The sequence below is a fragment of the Pimephales promelas genome, chromosome 12 (genome assembly GCF_988280905.1).
Source record: "Pimephales promelas chromosome 12, fPimPro1.hap1.1, whole genome shotgun sequence".
NCBI classification, from domain to species: domain Eukaryota; kingdom Metazoa; phylum Chordata; class Actinopteri; order Cypriniformes; family Leuciscidae; genus Pimephales; species Pimephales promelas.
This window is the reverse complement of record NC_142780.1, coordinates 545853-569899: the sequence shown is the minus strand read 5'-3', so window position 1 is coordinate 569899 and position 24047 is coordinate 545853. Positions and strand designations below refer to the sequence as shown.

At 40.5% G+C, this 24047-nt stretch overlaps 1 protein-coding gene across 2 annotated transcripts in view; it reads right to left on the bottom strand.

Annotated features, from left to right (window-relative positions):
* bbs9 (Bardet-Biedl syndrome 9) overlaps positions 1-24047 on the bottom strand; it is a 79765-nt gene that overhangs the window by 10334 nt on the left and 45384 nt on the right. For both annotated transcript variants that reach the window (XM_089118214.1, XM_089118215.1), the window contains one exon: positions 19834-19947. In XM_089118214.1, coding sequence (XP_088974340.1) covers positions 19834-19947 — 114 coding nt within the window. The remainder of the gene's footprint in view (positions 1-19833; positions 19948-24047) is intronic.

Here is a 24047-nt window from a genome sequence, read left to right as displayed (position 1 = left end):
TATAGATGTCGTACCAACTCTATGAAGGTTTGGGTGAATAGATCTTCAATGGAGGAACAGAAATCTCAGATTTCATTCAAAATATATTGAGGATGAAAGGCTTATGGGTCTGGAAGACACGAGTGAGAGCATGTGTGTGTGATATGACACTGGTGTTGGGGTGTGTGTGAGGAGGGCTGTATACAGTGTGTTAGGAGCAGCTGTGAGAGGAGTTTATATTAATATAAGTGGCTCACAACTGGAGAATGAGGAATTTCCTAAATGTGTGTGTTTAAGTGGTTTCTGGTGGAGAGAGAATGAGAAACTCGGCTGCCATCCGCAACACACACACACACACTCTCCGTCAGAGCAGGACTCAAACCACGACACACACAGAAACATGTGTTTGTGCTGAGACTGAAGTCTGGCCGCTATTTTAGCTCCGCGCCGCTGTCGGATCATTCCCACCTCTCTCCGTCTGAAACTACATGTGTCTTTTCTTTTTAGAGATACCAAAGATGCAGGAAAACCACATCGCCCACTCGGGACGCGTTCTTGCACGTTCTTCATGAACCAAACGAAAGCGAAGGGCTCGCGGAGCAGCGCACTGACACGATTAAGAACGGAGGAACAATGAAAGCGGATCAATCAATCAAACGGTGTGTGAAGTTGCAGTGGAACTGAGCCGATGACCAAACAGAAGCCTGTCCTTCTGTTACATCACACACACACACACACACACACACACACACACACACACACACCAGAGGACAGAGGGTTGAGCTCACTAGGATCTTTATTTTTGTTTTATTTAAAAGAAATGTATATTTTTATGCAGCAATGATACATCAAATTCATAAAAAGTAGCCATTTAAGGGTAATAATTTAATTAAAGGGTTAGTTCACCCAAAAATGAAAATTCTGTCAGTATTTACTCACCCTCATGTTGTTCAACCCCGTAAGACCTTCGTTCATCTTCGCAACACAAATTAAGATATTTAAGATATTAAGATCGCTCCTGCATACTAGTCCATAGGCTTCTTGAGGGAATGACACGAAAAGTCATTAAAGACATCGTTAAAATAGTCCAAGTGACTACAGGGGCTCAATCTTAACTTTATCAAACGACGAGAACACTTTTGTGCGCAAAAAACAACAAAAATAACGACTTTATTTCAACTATTCACTTCCTTCTCCATGAGCCTGTAGTCAGTTAACGTAGTGTGATTGCGTAGGGTTACGTCACACGAAGGCTCACTATTGGCCGACGCTGGTCATGTGTGTGTGATGCGTGTGACGTACAATAACAGAAGCTTACGCTATTAAACTAGTAACCTGACTCGCGCAGAGGGAGAAATAAACCAATAGTTGAAATAAAGTCGTTATTTTGTTGTTTTTTTGCGCACAAAAGTGTTCTCGTCGTTTGATAAAGTTAAGATTGAGCCCCTGTAGTCACTTGGACTATTTTAACGATGTCTTTAATGACTTTTCGTGTCATTCCCTGAAGAAGCCTATGGACTGTATGCAGGAGCGATCTTAATATCTTAAATATCTTAATTTGTGTTGCGAAGATGAACGAAGGTCTTACGGGGTTGAAACAACATGAGGGTGAGGAAATACTGACAGAATTTTCATTTTTGGGTGAACTAACCCTTTAATGTGCAACAATGTGCAAATACAAATGAGCCAATGATAAAGCTGGGGTTGCTGGATATTCAAGCCTTTTCTTCAGAACCACTTATTGTAAACGATATGATTACAGATTATAATCCAGATGTGCTGTGTATGACAGAAGCCGATTACATTACTGTAAATGAGTCCACCACACAAGAGTCGTCTAGGGGAGCTGTTGCTGTAATCTATAGTCATATCTTCAAAATTACTCAGAAGTCTTGTTTTAAATATAATTATTTTAAAGTGGTGGTGCTAATGTAACACTATCTAGTGTAAATGATGAATCACGTTTGAGATGTGTGCTGCCACCATCAATGAATCTGCTGGCTTTCTATCAGAGTTAGTCCTGGCTGCAGATCGAGTACTAACAGTTGGTGACTTTAATATACATGTAAATAATGAAAAAGATGCATTGGCATTGGCATTTAAAGATTATGAACTCAATTGGAGTGAGTCATCATATTCTAGATCTAATATTATCACACTGAATAGATGTTGATGCTGTGAGATCTCAGATTGTTATCTAGTCTCGTGTGAACTTCATTTAGCCAAGGCTGCGAACCCGACTATATGTTAGACTTATAACGTCTGCCTCTAAAGATGACTTTATTAATAATCTTCCTGATCATCATCTCAGCATCTCGGATAGCTTAGAAGAACTCCATATTACGACAGAAACTATTGACCCTTGATCAGTTGTTCACATCTTCACTATTAACTCACACACACACACACACAGATACACACAGGAGCTGTTGAAGCTCCGCCCTCTGCGCCGGGAGCAGCAGCTCATTTGCATTTAAAGGGACACACATGAAACGACGCGTTTTTACTGACCCTCAAACTATAACATGCTGTAAACAAATATCTGTGGGGTAAAACTTCACATACACACTCTGGGGACATCACAGACTTATTCTACATATTGTAAAACAGACATCATACCACCGCGTTAACAAATTATAGTCCTTCAGGCCTTTGTGATCTCAAAATTCTGGCCAGTTGCTAAAACCTAGAATATCAAATGAAACTGCAGGGGGGAGAGCTTTCTCCTGTTTACACCAAAACTCTGGAACAGACACACTCTGTTAGATCACAAACACGCAGCACACACACGTTACATATCCGTTACATCATTACATCGTATGAAGAATGCCATCGCTACTTATTTGAGTCTGTCTGTCTGAGGTTACCACAGTCTCAGGATCCGGAGCGATGAGATGCTGGACCTTCAACTTTCACTATATTAATGAGCACATCGCATAGAGTTCCCCTGATTCTAGATCAGTTAGAGATATTATCTGTGGCCTAACCCATCCACTACCACTGAAACATGCACAACACACAGGAACTATAGAAGTGAAGTGAGGACATTTGGCATGATTGCATTATAAACTGTTTTGCTTTGTAGGGAGATTAACTACTCTGTTTTCCACACACACACACCTCTCATTCATTAGTTATTTGGGTGAGTGTGTGTTTGAGACAGCAGAGCTTCCAGACATCAGTGGGAAGATAAAACATATTTTCTCAAAGTTATATTTATCATAAGGAATTTGACGTGTGTCACCACAACACACCAACAGAACAGACCATCTGAGTTCAGACAAGTCACATGGGTTCTGTGGTTAAAAAAAGTTCTGCATCTGAATAAAACATCTGCAGTTTATCAGGAACACAAAGAGAGAGCGGAGACACGGGGAAATAACAAAACTATTATGTACAGTAAATAATAATCACATTATTAAACTCAGAATCACTGATATACACTGCTACATTTACTACGTGAATTAGATTCGATTTGTCACAGTTTTAGTTCTTTTAGTTCTTCAAGTTAAACGAAACAAACATAAGTGATGAAAGGAAGTGGGGTCCTCTGGAGAAAGCGATGATGCCAGTGTCCAGCTCAGGTCAGTCTCATCCGACCCATAGTGTCAGACTGATGAAATGATTGACATCTCAAACGTATGACGGCGAGTGTGTCAGAGCTCAGAGTCTAACGGACACACACTAGAGGACGGGATCTGTGTTTAACGATAACTCTCCTCCGGCAGGGCTTATCTGGATCACATCTGGAAGTGTTTCCACACACACACCCCGAGACACTACAGTTGAGATGTATTGATGGATCCCTCGAGCGCACACTTCCTCAAATACACACACACACACCGGTCATGGGAGATATGCAAAGCATATATTAGGAGGCGACGTCTCCTTCCTCTGTTCTCCACAGGCTCTGAGTGGATAATGTGTGTGTGTGTGTGTGTGTGGAGTTACACGAGGACATGAGCCAGACGTCGGGACACTGTTTGGGAACTTTATGGAAGACAAACTCATAAATAATGCACATATTCTCAAAACAGCAGATTAAAACACACGGAGAGAGAGAGAGAAGATGTGCCGCATCCGTCAGTAACCAGCAGACACAGATGCGGCCCTCAACTAAACCAGATATTCCTTCACATCTCTCTCGGTCTCGGTCTCGGTCTCGCACTCAATCATATTGATATATTGATATAGATCAGAGGCGTAAGATACTGTATTACACACAACAGTGAAACAATAATAAAACAATGCATTGACATTTACTTTTAACTTCTGAAAGTTAAGTACTTTTAAAAACGAGTACTTCTGTACTTTTACTTGTAGGGATGTATTTGGCAGGAAGATACAGGTCAGACCCACTGATAATTCTTTTCCCCATTCAGGCCTATGTCTACACATCTTGCGTTTCATTGGTGGATTAGGTTTTGGATTTGATGTGTCGTTGTGGCTGAATATCTCAGACTTCTTGATTTTATTCACTATTATGTTTTATCCGTCACAGCGCTGAGTGGAAGATCAAACCCCAACACACGATGAAGAGAGAGAGCAGTCCGCTAATAAACCCAAAGACACAATCCAAACAGAGACCGATACACAGGCGATTACTGACAGTGAACACACACTCAACTGAAGTACACGTGATACTGAGTGACCAACACAACCAACGACTAACAAAAGTCCAAAATAACACAACCGTGACAAAATCATTTCATCTTTAAACATGGGAAACATTATTCCTTATAAACATTATAAGGAACGAGTGGCGACACAAGATCAGTCCTAAACTCGAGAGACCTGCAGTTCCTGTTCTACACTGACACACACTAACCCCGTCTCTACACACACACACACACACACACACACACACACTAACCCGACACAACCATCACTCCTGAGTGATCACGCTTTACTCTACACACATGCCTCCAACTCTTCTAAACCTTGAACACACACACACACACACACATTTATAAATGCACTTGTCTTATTCTAGGTGTGTAATGTTTGCAGTGGAGCAAGATTTGAGACTTATATAGAATAGAATCTAGATCTAGGTTTTAGGCGGGGCTCATCTGCATATTCATAGAAACCACACATACTAAATGAGGCAAGGGTGTCGAGTTACATTCAAGATATTTTAAGGCATGAAGAATATTTTTCCAAGGAAAAACGTTTAAATATGGTGATCAAATATTTTGGTGATCACAGATGAGTTTTAAGTGATCAAATGATTGACCACTTTAAGCTGTAATTTATTCGCTTGACTAAATCCCCAAATGCATGTTAAACATGCAGAAGTGAGTTCACAGCTCGCATGAAATCAACAGTGCTGTGCTTGATGAAATGAAATGTCTCACACTACGGTCAATTCACTTCATAAATCACTACATATTTAAATCACTACACTTCATAAATCACTACATATCCTGCGCTCTTACAGGAGTTTTAAGAGGAGCCGATTACGTGTGCATGTGCAAAAACACAATTTTTGGAGAAAAGTAAGCATCTCCCCTAATAACAATTAGCCGAACCGTAAAATAATTACAAATGGCCATGAGACAACATTTGCGATCTTTCGTGTAATTATGAGAGGTTGATTATGAAGTGGAGGTAATTTACTGGAAACACTGCAATGACATTTTTACATTGTATGCGAGCCGAGGGCGAAGAGAAACTGCAGAGAAGTATAATGTGTGTGTGTGTGTGTGTGTGTGTGTGTGTGTGTGTTTGAGGTTTGAGTGTGAAGAACAGACTTAAAGTCAGCATTAAATGTCTCTGTTGTGTCGTATATCGAGTAAACGCTTCTGGAACAGGAGCACATGTGGGCGGGGCTTGATTGTGTCTGTGTGGAGCTGATTGGCTAGTTGTGGTTTGCTATTGGCTGATCTCATGTGAGTGACAGGTTATAGCCCCGCCCACATCATCAGAGAAGAGAAGAGATGCTGCAAGAGGAACTGACTCTGATTCAGGATTATTAACAATAATGATGTGCACCGATGAACTGCAATATTCTAAAAAAAGTTAAAATTGAAATATGTTTCTTTAAAAGCTACACGCCACACAACTCGCATCACACAGACACACATCTCTCTCGGCACGCCCTGACTCGGCCGAACACTGGGAAATATGTGTGATTTCAGGAGAAGTCTTCCGGTTATTTCTAGAGTCGGGCTGAGGGGGAAGAGTTGCTTCCTCAGCCGGATTGTGTTTCATGGTAGCGTTGTGTGTGTGTGTGTGTGTGTGTCAGAGCTCATTGTGGTCAGCTGAGCGGGACACACCCGAGAGAGAGGGATAGTGAGGGGATTGTGTGTATCAGCGCAGGGGAAACAGCCAAACCATTCATCACACACTGTTTACTTAGCCTTTTCAGAAGCCCTCCAAAAACCACACGCAGCAAATATGAGTTAATCCTGCTGAGAGCAGACAGGAACACACACACACACACACTCACACACGCACACACACACACACACACACACACACTTACTCACACAAACACACTCATGCAGACACACTCACACACAGACATGTGTGTGTGCGTGTGTGTGAAAGGGTCAATATTTCTCACACTCTATTTTCACTCCGACACATACAATAAACACTCTCTCAAACACACACTGCATTTCACCAGAAACACAAGATTCTGAATTAAACAGGAAGACGGAGTGAGGTGTGTGTGTGTGTGTATGTGGAGGTTTGCTCAGTTAGGGTTTGTTTTTACATGAAAAAACTACAATAATAATTTCCTTCAAGGGAAAGTTGTACAAAATAAACTCTGGGAAAAAAAAGGATTGTTGGGATTACGCAGGAATGTTCAACTTCCTCTATCCCAGGAAGGGGGGAAAAGAAAAAGAAATGGGAGTGTGTGAGAGTGTGTGTGTGTGTGTGTGTGTGTGTGTGTGTGTGTGTGTGTGTGTGTGTGTGAGAGAGTGTGTGAGAGTGAGTGTGCGTGAGAGTGTGTACATGCGTGTGAGTGTGTGAGTGCTTGTTTGTCAGTGTGACAGATAGGGCCGAATCCGGGATTCGGGACACAGCTCAGAGTTCGGGACAGATAGGGCCAGATCCGGATAATTCTTTAGATTGGATCTGAACGCAGCGCTGGTGTTAGATTAGATTAGTAGATTAATGTCTTCTCATACCCAGTTAAAACACTATTATTGAGTTAATAGAGCCTTTCACTGATTATTTACAGCTTAACGCAAGTTACACCTTTAGCTCACGCAAAGCATCATGGGGCGCAGGTATAATGTGGATAAACATTTTAATTTGAGTGAATAATGAATGGCTGTTAATGTCTGTTCAGGACGAAAATCATGCTTTCCCCCGCATCTGTTGGGATAATCATATATTTACACACAGGACCAGAAACAGCTCCACTGTTTACCACTGTAACTAGGCAACAACTCAGAACCAACATTCATATTTATATTTTTGACATGTAGGGTTTATCTCCAAATATATATATATATATATATATATATGAAGAGTTCAGATGCAAAAGCCTCTAAGTGCCATTTGAAATTTTCTTCTTTAATGATGATTTTATTTTTATCAAACTTGTATATTTAAGTTCAGTAATTTCACTTAAATGGCAATGATAATTACCTATTAATTGTTATTTAAGTGAAATTACTGAACTTAAATATACAAGTTTGATAAAAATCATCATGAAAGATGAAAATTTCAAATGGCGTTTAGAGGCTTTTGCATCTGAACTCTTCATATATATATATATAGACTGTATATACACCAAGAAAGGAACTTGCCATTGTCTCTAGTCGATATTTCACAAGAGACGTAAAGAATGCAGATTATTCAGATACCAGCAGTTGTGAGAAACACATTATGAACAGCTCTCTGATTGGCTGTAATTGTGAATTTATTTGATTAAAAGTACAAAGAGACTCCGCCCACACTTTTTTCTGATTGGCTGTGATTGAGGATTGATTTGATTAGGAGTGCACAGAGACTCCGCCCACACTTTCTTCTGATTGGCTGTGATTGTGGATTGATTTGATTAAGAGTGCAGTGCGCCTGCACACGCCTGCTTCAGCTTTGGTTAGGAGTAGGACACTGTGTACGTGTGGTCACTTTAGCATAATGTCAGCACAATTTTGCTGGAAAATTATCCATTATCTATTTTCATCAGCATAGTGATGCATAAAGCAAAGCTCACACAGAAGTCACTTTCAAAACAAGCAGCTTTTTGTTGCCTCGGGAACTTCATCACCCTCACGCAAAACAACTGGTCGCATGGGCATTGACTGGGATAAATGGACTTGGCAGAGCGACGGTGAACGTGAGCACCTTTAGTCCTGTGCCGACTGAGAAACTGCCATTGAGAGGAAGAGGAATGCTAACTCTTTCCAGATCCTCTAGACCTGCTCGGTGCAATTTGAAGACATGGTCATTTATCAGAGAGAAATAATCCTGTTCAGCGTTGGTCGAGATGCAGAGATGAAACGAGAGCACAGACTGGAGAGAACGAAGACAGGACGATGACAGACGTATTTCAGAGAGAAGAAAGCATTGTCCAGAAGACAAGAACTAATTACAGTATAAATGAGAGGATGAAGGGATGAAAACATGTGGATTTAGAGCGGGTTAATGCTTTGGCTGCTGTAAAAAGGCTGGAGCTTTTGAGTAACTATGACTGATCCAGAACAATGCTTGTATTCATAGAGCATTATCTCCACAACACAAAAAACACATGTACATATACAAACTCGCTGCAGTCGAGCCAAGAACAGTGGAAAACACATATCCACTGCCAAGATGTAGATGAATGAACACACACTAACAGCAGAGATCGCAGGGAACGGGATAAACATGACTGGATATGAGTTCTGGATCTGGTTTCTGCAATCATACGCAGCGGCTCTGGCAGAGCTTCAGAAACCGAACCCTGGTCTTGTGTTGTGTTAGGGATATGAGAAGTCTGAGAGGCTGGTTTACATTCAGAAACACACTCACACACAGCTGTTGTTAAGGAGAAAGCATTGTTTAGGGAAGCTGGAAAAGATGCACATAACAGTAAAAGCTCAGGCAGTTCGTCTCTGTTTGTCTCGTTTTTGATATAAACAAGTGAAAATACACATTTTAAGAAAGATAAAATGTTTTATAAATGAAAAATCTCACATTTCAGCTTAAAGGAGCACATTAAGCTTTGAATTGTTAGAAACCCAGTGATATTTTTGAATGGTTGTTCATTATTCCCTTATTTTCCCCTGAGACGGGAAAAAAATGGATTTCAGTTTTGCGGTTCCTGCTTATAATGATGTAGAAACCGTAATTTTGCGTTAATGATCTTTGAGGGATTCATGCGATGCCTAAAGAAGTATCTTTAATACTCTACAGTTTAGACCAGAGATCACTCCATCATACCAGATTTATTATATTTACTTCATCTTTGTTGAGCGTCTGAAACAGCGAGGCTGTCCGTACTGGAACTGAAGTCAATGGGAGCACTGGCCCCTATAGAGCCTCACAGCAGCTGATGTGTGTGTGTGAGACTCTGCTCTTCCGGTCACACACACACAGATGGAGATGAGCTACATTAACACTGAGAAGACAAACAACTGCGCTCAGTGTAGCGTAGAAGAAGAAGAAGAAAAATCATCTGTGAACTCAACATGAACGCTGACTCTCTCGGCGACTCATCTACACAAAATATTATTCCTGGGGTTTATTTGCGTGTTTTTTCTATTCTTCTGTGAATATAGTGAGTCGAGGCACCTGGAGAAAGGCCAGTGAGACTGTTATACATGAGAGTCTACTTCTGAGGGAACTAATTCTGAAAACTACACGAACTCTCGGTCTCTGGACGTGAAGGAGAATGGGCTAGTACTTGGAAACCGAACACATGCATTCACCAGTTCCTCTCGCTGAACTGCACAACACACACCGACACACTCGCTCACTGTCTCTGCTCATGCAGTCAGGTACACATATAATGGTTCTGTAATGAGTAATATCTTTAATAAAGATCCTTGGTTTGCCTGATAAAGCTTTTTAAAGAAGGCTGTATAATCTTGCTGGGAGAGACACATTACTGACGACTCCGGCTATATCGGCTCGGCTGGATCCTGATGGATCTACTGAACCCGGTTATAGTGTCTGGAAACCCTGTATCAATAATCTAGGGGCTGAGTTGTGAAATATTGAGCAATGAGCAATACATTTGTTACAGTATTTATGAATCTTTGTTAATGTTAGTTAATACAAATACCGCTTTTCCTTGTTTGTTCATGTTAGTTCACAGTGCATTAACCCTAATCCTACACTAACCCTATAGTAACTACATGCAGTTCATTAATATTACTCAGAACTTAAATATTTAATTACACTGTAACAATGGCACAGTACATGTAACATATTTAACAAGGACACTGTACAATAAAGTGTTACCAAATAAAGTGTAACGCATCATTTATGTAACGTGTGGCACATTCAAATAAATTGTTACATTATCATTTGGTGATATTTTCAAAGAATTTAAATTGTATATGTGCACTTCTAAACGACTGTGTAAACGCGGCTGGTTTTGTGTCTATCGACATTATGGAGTGATGATGTGTGGATCCACGCAGACACATGAGCATCAGTGTGTGTGTGTGTGTGTGTGTGTGTCCTCGACTGTAATGTTCTCTGAGGGAGACAGACACCACTGCTGTCGGTGTACACGGACGTCATTTACTCGCTGTAGTTTTTTGCTTTATTTGGTGTGTCAGTTAACATCAGTATATCTGGAATTAACAGAATATAATAATAAATAATACTTTGTTACATTTATAATATATTTCATTAATATAATACAATTACTTGTACTGGAAGACAAAGTGCTGGCCAATGATTAATCTTGCTTAATCGCATCTAAAATAAAAGTTTGAGTTCACATAATATGTGTGTGTGAACTGTGTATAATTATTTTATATATATAAATACAAACACATGTATGTATATATATATATATATATATATATATATATAAGAAAAATGGGTTATGTATATAAAAATGTATATTTATATATTACGTAAATGTTGTATGAATACATATACACAATACATGCAAATATTTCTTAAATATACATGAATATGAGTGTATTTATATATACAAAATAATTATACACACACAAATATTTGTAAACACAAAGTTTTATTTTGGATGCGATTAATCGTGATTAATAGCACTAGTAAAAACATATTTGTTCATTTTTTTTCAAGATTTTTAATTCCTGGTTTAACGTTTAGAGCTTGTAAGCTTGTGTTTGTGATGAACGCACGCTGTTTCAGACACGGAAATATTGCCAAATATGTGGTATTAGTGTGTGCGTCTGAACAACGAACACTTAAACGGCACGATCTCAGAGACGAGAGAGATGTGCAGATGAAACTGGAAAACAATAAATTCACTCTTTTACTTCATTACAGTTTACACTCTCCTCAGCCATGAAGAGTCGCCAGCTGAGATCATGCGTGTGTGTGTGTGTGTGTGTGACAGCGCACTGGACTCGTGTGGGTCTGAGATGATCTGATTGGCTGAATGAAACGCTCTGTAATCCGGAACGGTCGGTCGGGCCAGCGGTGACTCATTCTCTCGGCTCTCCGGTGCTGGACACTGACTCTGAGCCCGTTCGCTGGAGCTAATAGACGAGGTTAATTACAACAGCTGAGGGTAAAAATAGAGAATAGAAGCTCAACCTGGATCAGCATTCCAGTCGAGGCTTCGGGAAGATCCGCACGACCTCGAGCGACCCTGAACACACACTCAATAACGTAAACTACAGGACTCGAGTGTGTTGCTCATACTGAACGCACTAGCCCGAGAGACAAGCCAGTGAATACAAGAAACAGTTGATTTGTAAGATGAGAAATAATGTTTATTTTCTAAAATCTAAATAAAACTGAACCCTAAATATTGGTGGACACAACCGCCACAACAGCCTGAGTTCGGCTCATACACAAAACGCCATCGCTAAACCAACATCAATATAGCGCATTAATACAATAATGTAAAGTTAAATAGTCAAAGTCTTCTTGCCCTGGAAGTGCTGGTTTCAGCCTCATCATGACCTCACTGTGACCTCTCTCATCATGACCTGATCTCCTGAATCTAACACCAGTGATCCACAGCTCCTGCTAATGCTCTGGCATTGATGTGATCGTCACCCTCATGACGTCCTAAACACGTACGACTCTCAGAACACAAATGAAGACATCTGTGATGACCTTGAGAGAGTTCCTCCGTGGACGGTCCACTCCTCGACCACTGCGACGCATGAACAGATCCAACACTACTGCACACGAGCACTTTACCTGAAGAAACACCATCGCTTCATATTATGAACCAATGGAAGACTGGAGAAATGTTGCCTGGTCTGATGAGTCTCGACATTCAGATGGTCGAGGCAGAATTTGGCGTAAACAGAATGAGAACATGGATCATCATGCCTTGTTCCCACTGTTGGGCTGGTGGTGGTGGTGTAATGGTTTTCTTGGCACACTTTAGGCCCCTTAGTGCCAACTGGGCATTGTTTAAATGCCACGGCCTTGTTTCTGACCATGTCCATCCCTTTATGGCCACCATGTCCCCATCCTCTGATGGCTACTTCCTGCAGGATAATGACCATGTCACAAAACTCGTGGTTTCTTGAACATGTCAATGAGTTGACTGTACCAAAATGGCCGCCACAGTCACCAGATTTCAACCCAATAGAGCATCTTTGGGATGTGGTGGAACGGGAGCTTCATCCCACAAATCTCCATCAACTGCAAGATGCTATCCTATCAATATGGGCCAACATTTCTAAAGAACGCTTTCAGCACCTTGTTGAATCAATGCCACGGAGAATTAAGGCAGTTCTGAAGGTGAAAGTGTGTGTTCCTAATAATCCTTTAGGTGAGTGTGTGTGTATACGCCTGTAATCTCTGATCCGCAATAGTGCAGTACACACATCTGTCCTCCATTTCTCGTCTGTTTCTACAAACGCATCTCATTTCCATCTCTCAATATTTATCATGGACCATATCCCAGTTTTCCAGCGTAATTGGAGGGAAGTAACTTCACGTATCCGCACCGGCCGGGAAAGAGAGAAAGAAGATATTTGTTTTAGGATCTTTAAAATACTTCTTTTCTGGAAAACTACTGATTAAACTGAGGAATGACCGTACGACCTGAGCAAAACCATAACTCACACACACATGATCAACATTTCCCCCACTGCTAAAGGAAGGAAAAGCAGCACACACACACACACCTTCCGTGATGAGGAACACACACTTGATCCTCTGATAGCTCACGAGTGCGGTTCACACACACTGCACAGCTGGACTCTGGAAAAACACATTTTACAGTTCATCGCTTCCTTTAACACACGTGAAGGTCTCTTGTTAAAAACACACAATGCCAGTTTTGTTGAGGCTCGTCTGAAGCAGATTCACACAGATTCACACACTCATTGTGATGTGGGGGTGAGGAGCGCTTGGCAAAGCTATGGAAGCATTCAGGACCAGGACTCTCATTTCTGAAACTGTGTGTGTGATCCTCCCCATAAGTGTGTGTGTGCGCCCGAAAGACAAAAATATTCTGCGCAGAATCCCCTTTATAAACCCAGTCAGAGGAAGATTGTTCACATGCGTCTCCACATATATGAGCTGACAACACCTCGTTTACTATATCCTCATCTGCATATCATTTACATATTCATATTCACGTGATCCATGTTTAACGGTACGAGACATTAGGAGAATATTCGATATGGATGTGCGTCACATTATTACATTGCTAAAAATCATGCCTTGATTTTGGATAAATAAGTCGAATAGTATGAAATACATTTCAGAAAGTTTTTCTCCATCTTTTGAACTGGCCAAACAGTATTTTAATTGCTTTATATTCTGAATGGAAAAAGAAAGGCTTGCAGTCACGTGACTACCATGGATAGCGGACGGGCAACAATCTTGTCAACAATCCTGTTAGCAGTGTAATGTAGTATAGTAATAAGTGTACACTAGTAAGCTAGTAAGTAGACGCAGTACAACAGTAACGTGTCATTCATTCTCCGTGTATTCATCTTCTCATATCATATCAAATATAATCACGTACAGATGAACGTGTTCTCGCGACCTACTGGTGAACGTGTAAGCACATTTATGTTAAGATTACACGATGGACATAGAGCATCCAATCCAAGCGTGCCGCACAAGCCCTCAAAAGTGAAGCCAAAACGTCTCGATCGCCCCCCTGTGGCCGGTCCTAGTATAGCTCATAACCCCCGCCTCCCCATGTTATTCAAAGGGACGCGAGACCAACTAAACAATTAAATCACACTTCACATATCCTTTTTCCAAAGATAGTTTCCGTCATTTACTGTAGTTTCTATCACGTTGATGTAATTTCAAGTGTTCGTTTTTAAAATACGTTTGTTTTTAGTTAGTTATGTGATGACAAAATAACGGCGCTCTGACATCATGATTGACAGGTTCTCTGTGCGAGGTAGTCACTGAAGCACCAGCGGACTTTTTTTAATAATGTTGATTAAGTGGTTAGTAGTTGTATTTACCTTATTTTAACGAGGTTCTGCAATCAGCAGACATCATTGAAGAGGAACGAAGCAGACGAGGACATTAATGAAAGTGCGAGGCGTGTGCTTGCGTTTGATTCAGCGAGAGTGAGGACGCGGCCACAAACAACACCAGACAGAACAGAGGCCAATTATACACACCTGACAAAACAAGGATCAGGCGGACCAAAGCAATCCAACAACGAGTCGCTATGACAACCAATGAAACCATGGAAACATGCTAACGACAACAATTCCAATTATTGAAAATGGTTCGTCCTGCAGGTTAGGCAACATTAATGTCCAACACTTGTGCTCTCATCTCCAGCGCTCCTCTTCAGCCTCAACACACACTGGCTACATCACTGAGTGCTTACACACACACACACACACACACACAGGAGCGTTTTAAGAGATAACAGACGCCGCTTTCACCAGCGCTCAGAAAGCAAGAGGGAAATGCTGTCGCCACGTTCATAAGATTACACACACGCCTTGGTGCCTGTGACAGCGCTGTGTTTCAGCTAATCTGACCCTGGGTTGCGATGATTCGCTCGTTTCACAGTGGTTTGATAGTCCATTTAAAATCAAAAAGGAGTAACGTATAAAATATATAAACATTCAGTCATTTTCCGTGTGAGTCAGTGGAGATGTGAGGAGTTCTCCCTCACTCGGCCGACTCATCGAATACAGTCACATGACCACCAATCACGCGATGACTCCGCCCACATGCTCTTCTGATTGGCTGTGATTTCTTGCGCTTGTCGCTGTGGACACAAACTGAGTCTCATCCGTCACACACACACACGTTAAGGCCAAGAGCCACACACTCCTACAGAAACTCATGAATGACAGTGGCTCATCCCAGTGTAATCACAGCTCTGTGTGTGTGTGATGGTGTTGATGATTAAACACTGATTATTGGTCATTATTCTATTGACTACAGTTTAAGAGACTGTATTTTATCACCTCAATGATGAATGAAACGTGATTTCAGCAGCTTCTGTATTAATACCAAATCTCTAGAAGTGTTTTATTTTGTAATTTGATTAATTGATGTGTTGAAGTGCATCTCCTGTGTTTCCATTAGTTTCCGCTGTATTTTACACGTTTATCGACTGCAGTTTGTTAATATTGACAATGTAAAAATAAAGATTAAAAAAATTAGTGACACACAATGTGTGTGTTGTTTCTTCAGTGGAAATAATATATAATATGAATATATAAATATATAATATATCAAATGAAGACAGTCCACAAGGTTCATTTTCCACACTTGAAATTATGAAAATGACATCTCACATAACAGTGCTTTATTTTATGTAATGAATCTACATTTAGGTGAAGACTTGAGTTATACTATCCATCTAGATAATCATGTCAACTGCATAAATCATAGATTCACTTTAATAATTTAGTTATTTTATTTTTAAAGTTCAACACTTCTTCTTCAGTTTGTGCATACAGCAGTGAGGTGTGCGGTTATATTGCAATCATATATCTTCAGAAACACTGAGGTCGATCAACTACACGGATCTGAATGTGTGTGTTTAACAGCCGATAGCCGTGTTCATGAACGTGTGTGTGGTGTGGTGTGTGTGATACACAACTGTGGAGAGATGAAACACACACATGAAAGAGTGGCTTTTGTTTCAGTCGACATCAGAGACCACGTTTGAATCCTTTCAGCTGTATCAGATCTCTTCATCACGTGTGTGTGTGTGTGTGTGTGTCGGGAGGAATGGAGCATGTTTAATCACTCAGCTAATGACAGAAGTGAGCTGGCGACTGAGGAACGTGTCTGAGCAGATCCACCGCTTTAAACACAACTAGCCAATCAGCCGCCAGGGATCGGCTCTACGCCGCACAGATCTCTGGGAAATCAGTGACGCAAATGTGGCGACTAACATTAACAGCCCAGGATCGCTGGAAAAACATGACATTTTAGCTAAATGATATTGATATTGATATTTGTAAAATGATATTTATAAATCATGCACTTTGTAGGTGTGTTTTCAAAGGTTTTCTGATGTAAAATTATCTGTAACACTTTACTTGAGACTTTAAGACTGACACGACACCTTCATAACCACGACAGGACACATGAATATGAATATGAATATGAAGGAGGTTTATGCATGTTTATGACTGTCATTAAGTGTCATTCACTCAATTATGACATTTTTAATGCAAATATTGAGATGTCTTTATGATGACACCTTGACATAAACCAATACATCATAACCTGTCATAAACATGATATAACAGATTAATGATCAAACTTAAGAAACCTTAGATTTATGGGTGAACATTACATTAAACTGTGGTTGGTTTTGACATTGGCTGTCATGAGGCATTATAACTTCAATGTGTACCACTGAGGTCACGAAACATATTCATGACACAATTATAATGGCCTCATAACAGACAATGTCAAAGCCAACCACATGACAGATTAATGTAATCATGAGGCCATCATAAAACACTAATGACCACAAATCATTCATTAGTGGTGCTTGCTGAAAGCAAGGCAACACTATTACTATTGTGTTTTTTGAGTCGGCCAAAAAGTTTGGCGCGCTACTCCTCCCGCAGTTTTTGTCACACACCCATGAATGAGGTCTCAAATCGTGCGGAATATTCGGGAATGGTGTGCTATGACTTTTCTAAGCGATCGGGGGTACGATGTTCGCCCGAAGGGCGAACAAATTTCCCAAAAATCCCATAGACTTAACATTGCGACAAACTTTGACGACTCATAGCTCCGAGCGAGGATTTCACAGAAGCCTGTGATTTACCACATTTGAAGAGGCTGACAGGCTCTGTAAGAACATACCTCACAATGGGGTAAAAGTTGCACCCCTGGGGGGCAGGAGCTGCCCAAATTTTCCCCCATTGACCCCAATGTTATTTAAAATTTCTAGTATAGCATTATACTATTCCAGGAAAAAGTTTGGAGCACTCCTCCGTCCACAGTTTTTGTCACAGACCCATGAATGAGGCATCAAATCGTGCGGCCTATTGAAGAGAAGTGTCCTATCACTTTTATCAGAGATCGGGGGTACGGTGTTCGACCCAGGGGCGAACAAATTTCCAAAAAATCCCATAGACTTAACATTGAGACAAACTTTGACGACTCATAGCTCCGAACAACGATTTCGGAAAAACGTGTGATTTGCCACATTTGAAGAGGCTGGCAGCCTCTGTAAGAACATACCTCACAATGGGGTAAAAGTTGCACCCCTGGGGGGCAGGAGCTACCCAAAATTTTCCTCATTGACTTACTATGGTGAAGGACGTCCCATCAAATGCATGTGTTTTTCCTACTATGGTAAATTGCATAGGGATTTTGCATTGAACATAGCTCTGGATCATAGTGTCATAGAGACAAGGGGGTGGGCTCATTTTACTCAGATGACCAATCAGTCTCTCAGGATCATTGTGAAGCTATCAAGCCACGCCCTAGCAACCATATAGAGCACCTTAGCAACAAGTACCATAGACTTCCATTGAAAGAGATCAAAGGGATATCTCCGGATAGAAGTGTCATAGAAACATGAGGGTGGGCTCGTTTGACTTGGGCCAGCAAACAGCCAATCCTGAATCACCTCAACACTTACTGGCAACGCCCTAGCAACCATTGTAGAGCACCTTAGCAACCAAAATCCAAAGAGGGATATCTTCCATTCTGAATGTCATAGAGGCATGGGAGTTTTATTATATCATTCATACTGACAAGCAGCCTTTGGAGATTCATGATTGGCAGCTGCCAAGCCACTCCCTAGCAACCAAACAGAGTACCCTAGCAACCATTTTGCAAGACCTATATCTCTGCCTCAAAACATCGTATAGAGATGGGGGTTGGTTTAAACATTCACATTGACTTTGGAGCTTCATGATTGGCAGCTGCCAAGCCACTCCCTAGCAACCAAACAGAGTACCCTAGCAACCATTTTGTAAGACCTATATCTCTGATTCAAAACATTGTATAGAGATGCTGGTTGGCTCTTTTTACTCATGCTAGCAAACAGGACTTGCTACATGCTACACATGCTAGCAGTGAATAGCTACATGCTAATATTGATTAGCTAAGTGTTAAATCATGCCAAGAAAATGCTACACACTCCATAGTAACCATCTGTGACAACTACCAACCACCTAGTAACACCATAGCAACCACCCAGAATACCCTAGCAACCGCCTAGAAACACCATAGCAACCGCCTAGCAACCATCTTGAACACCTTAGCAACACCCTAGCAACCAACAGAACACCCTAGCAACCGCCTAGCAACACCCTAGCAACCACCTAGCAACACCCTAGCAACCACCTAGCAATACCCTAGCAACCACCCAGAACACCCTAGCAACCACCTAGCAACACCCTAGCAACCACCCAGAACACCATATTAACCACCTAGCAACACCTAGCAACACTCTAGCAACCACCAAGAAAACCCTAGCAACCACCTAGCAACCACCCATAACACCCTAGCAACCGGGTGGTGAGTTTTGCCACTGCAAGCACCACTTCACATTTTCCTCTGGAAATGTACATTCTAGTTTATCTTAATTTATAGTCATTTGTGTTTGTTATATTTGAATGTGTTGTTTGTGTAGCACTGTGATCAACATTGCTGTATTATTATGTGCTTTATAATAAACTGTAATTGGTCAGACTGTTCTGAGGTCAGTAGACGGCACTCTGAAAGGAACCGTGCCTTCACTCATTGATCAACATGATTAGTGTGAAAGGAAGTCGTTGGGGTTATACTGCCTCTAGTGTTCATCTCAGCCGTGTGTGTTAGGAGTGTGTGATGATGTAGTCCGAGTGAGTTTCCCAGTGAGTGTGTGAAACTGGAGTGTGTGTCCGCTTCTGTAATGTTCCTCCAGTTCATCACGACTCTGACAGGGTTATCCGCAGTAAATCTGAACAGTTCAAAGCGGTCACACACACACACACACACACTGCTCAGTAATTACTGACGATTTCACACATTCCAACACTAAGGAGATCTGCTCAACTTAACAGAGGACTGACTGATGTTTCTTTCTTTCTAGTGTGTATTACCGTAATTAAACTGGATTTTAGCAATTTAGTGATTTAGAAGGTGTGTATTGATCTTGTGTGTGTGTGTGTGTGACACACATCTCCTGACAGATCTTCAGCCCATTCCCAGTGTCTGTGTGGGTTAATCATATGAAGGCCTGTGCTGATGACCAGCTGAAACACACCAACAACAGTGTGTGTGTGTGTGTGTGTGTGTGTGTGTGTGTGTGTGTGTCAGTCTTACCTGACTTGCTCTTGACTCTCTTGGACGGCTGTTTCTTCTTGATGAACTGAGTCGAGTCCTGAAGCGCTTCTTCCTCCTGCTCAACCACCGGCTCAGGGATGGACTCGCAACTCACTGCACAACACACACACACTCAGCATTAATACTCACACACTCTTAGTTTAACCTTGTCTGATGCATGAACTTCTTCTGATCATCATGATCCTGAAACCCTGTGGCTCTGGATCTCCTGCAGAGCTTCTGTCTTCTACTGTAACTGGACAAACGTCCTCCTTCATGGTCTTCTTTACACTGATTTGTATCAAGAAAACGTAAGAATAACTTTGATATTGTTAGTGATGGTTCCTACTGGACTGAAGCAGGTTCACTTGATTATTTTATAATTGATTAGAAAAATCTTGAGTGTTAAATATGATCATTGTTTTGAGGAGGGGTTATTTGTTCATCTGTCAATCATCATTGTATGGCATTATCATCTTACTATTGGCACATATTGATGTGTATGTATTTTATTAAAGCATCTGCTGTACTGTTATAAAGATCTCATTGATTTACATTACAAGCATCTTAATTCGTGTCTATATGAATATAGTTTACTCAGTTTGGGCCTCTGAAGTAAATCTGAGGTGTTTTTTCCTCCAAATTCTCAGACTACAGGAGACATAAAAGCCTGATGTATCAAATATGATACAAAGCATTAAACTTTTTTTTTAATGTTTTTGTTTAATATTTTGTCTAAATTTTCAATAAATTGTTTCATTTAAAAAATAATAATTTGTGACATCATGTCATGTGACTTTACGGGGTTGCGCTCTACACAGTGAGCCGGTTGAAGTTTCCTTTGCTCTGGATAGAGAACACACACACACACACACACACACACACACACACACAGGTACTGAACACAACAGCGAGTTATAAACATCAATGATTGTAGCACACCTGCTGGACTCCATCAGATGGATCTGGCGTTCAGTGTGTGTGTGTGTTCACTAAGGATCAGCCAGAATTAAGAGCTTTGAAGGGTCTCTCTGTCCAGTCCCTTACCCACAATCCTCTTTTCACACCACATACCCCGAACAGACAAATCTCGTGAGACTGCTGACATTCCTCAGGAAAGATTATCATAATCCTACTCTGATATTTACCCAGACTGTTCATGTAGGAGTGATATTTCAGACTCTTATAACAGAGGTGTGTGTGTGTGTGTGTGTGTGTGTGTGTGCTCGACACTTCAGCTCAACTGAAAGTGACTGATTTCACAATCACTGGGGTTTAGATTTGAGAATGGAGACCTGTTTAGGGCAACTAGAGGCCTACTCAAACCCTATCCCTCATGAACTGATCGTGGAGCCCAAACACAGATACGCACACTTCCTGAAGTGTTTTCACAAGCCATAATAACCTTTTTTAAGTCGAAGCGTTCAAACAAAACAGTCCCTGAAGATGAATAAGTTGCTGACATGTTCTCTACGCGCCCCTTACATACTCCTGGGTCGCACTAGTAGTGACGTCATAGGCTGTCGCCAGCCAATAGGATTGTCGTGATTAGATAAGCTGAATAAAACTCGTATTTAAATGGCTTCATATATTGGCATAGGCAAATTGTAATGATTGGGAAATCCAATTAATTTTAATATTAATCATCCCCACACCTTATTATTGTAAGTTAAATATGGAACTGTGCCTGCCAGGATTGGTAAATCCTCCTCATCATCTACATGCATCAGCTGTGGTGAGTACCACAAGGCTCTGTTTTGGGCCCATTGGAATTTTCCGTATATGCATTCACTTTATGAGTCAAATTAATTAAATTACTGCCCAACTGTATAGAATTTAGTTTTTCCCAACAAATACATAAAAGGTAAGAAGATTTTAAACACCTACTCAAATAAGAAATCTGATTTAAATAATAAATTCTCAAAACGGCTGCATAAATGATGAACCAAAACTTTTAATGCACTTCCTAATTTGGGGAAGCATGAAGTTGAACAAAAATACAATGAAATAAAATTTGTGATTTACAAACTATACAATTCATATTTGATGTTTCAATCATTTTTATGCAGCTGTCACTTTGTACTTCATTTTTATTTTCGTTTCAGTTTATACTTAATCAACTGAGAAAATTAAATTGCGTTTCATCATCCGAGCTGCCGTTTGATTTATCATTGCAATTTTTTGAGGAAGAAACTCATTTTAAACAAATCAGTGAATGTGGCTTGACTTTAACAAGTGAGCCAAACACGGACTCTTCCCTGAACGAACCGTGACCTCCAGTGGATCGTTCACAATGAGATCTTGAAGACAGAAAACAGGATAAATATGGCAGGTGCTCAGGGAGTGTGGCGATCCTTCCCTGTGATGTCATAGCTTTAACTCAAGGTCGGGAAAGGGAGAGCAGGACTCGGCAGACAGGAACGCACAAATCAGACGGATAAAACACAAGTGTGTGTGTGTGTGAGAGTGTCAGGAGTTTGACTTTAAACTTGAAGGAACGGAGCAACACCTCCTGCAGACGCACTACATCAGACAAAAGCAATTTCAGCAGATTACTCACTCATTCTCCTCCACACGACTGGCAGCTGACCAGAGGATCATATCTACACACACACACAGGGTCCGAGACACCGGGAGGACAGGCGTCTGATAACAGGCCCATCCAGTTAATCATTCACACATTCCTCAGGGATCTGGGGCGTTTTATGTGTCCTCTGAAGATTAAAGCTGGATTCGCTCCATCCTATCACTACAATAGCATTAGTGGAACATGAGAAGGTGTAGTTTACTACCAAAAACTACATTTTCTTTAGCATATGTATGCAAAACTCGCTGGGAATGGGAACAGCAGTGTTATTTAAGCATTATTAGGGGGTTTTAGCATGTTGTGTTGCTGTGCAGTTTCAGAGGCGTTCTGGGTCGTAGCTAGGTGCTTGCTTGTGCTTTGTTGACAGGATTTTCTGATTATGAAGTGATAAAAAGATAAATCCAAAATCCGCTGTAAAAACCTCAAAGTCTAATATGGCAACAAAATCAAACGGGATTTGTAGAACCTCATTCATTCAATGTTCAGATTTCTGTTCTGGACATGACATACAGTACTTATATCCAAAATTGTTATTGAGTGTTATGATAATGTGTAAGTAAGCAACTATTATTGTTTTGTTTTGTTTTTCCTGTTATTGGTAACCGGGGTGGGTTCAAATAAGTATGACTTCTATCCACTCCGTTTCGAGCATTAGATTTAGGTTTTGTTAAAGTTGATGTAAATATGATGAATTTAAAGGCCTGTACAGACTAACCAAAATGCTTCGTATTGCCTTGTCATGTGTAACTACATATTGCTCGAAATAAACAAATAAATAAATAAATAAATAAAAATGACGCAAATTAGCACATTTTTAATTAGATTATTAATTGCATATTTAAACATATCATTTCAGAAAAGTTTTGAAGAGTTTAGCCTCTGAATTGGGACTGTTTCAGCATGGAGAACCCCAAGGCTCTATACTGGGCTCCATGTGATTCCTTCACTCTTTTTAACTCATCTTGCCCTTGGGTCATTTTGGAGTGTTCATCAGAAGGGTTTCTAGGACCCTAGGACTTTTTTGTCGAACTTAAACCATGAATACATAAAACAAAAAAGTTTTGTGGATGAAATTTATTTAGTTATTTTATTAAGTAATTTAGCCTTCCCTCACAGGTCAATCTGACCCACTTAGGAATGAGTGGAATGCGAGGAATGCTTCAGTACACATAGATAAACCTAAAAATGCTCCAAATTCAAACTAAAAATGCTAAAACTTTGCCAAAACATTATTTTATAATGTCTATATGCAGGGTTTCTGCAGGTATCTTCAAATGAAATTTAATGCCTTTTTAATGCATTTTTAATGCCATTAAAAAAAAAATAATGCCATACACGACCCATGACTAACCACGGATATTTATATATATATATACCGAGGTACGTACCGAACCGTGATTTTTGTGTACCGTTACACCCCTAATATATATATATAATATATATATATATATATATATATATATATACACAATTGTTTTTTGTTTTTTTTTTAAATATTGCTCCACAAACGTTGGTGACTACAGCATCTGTTGTCGTCGTAACGTTACTTGTAGATTTGTCGGTCACACCAAAGTAATTAGGCATCGTTGATTGCTGTTTGACTCTTAGCGCCGATTTGTGGCCGTCA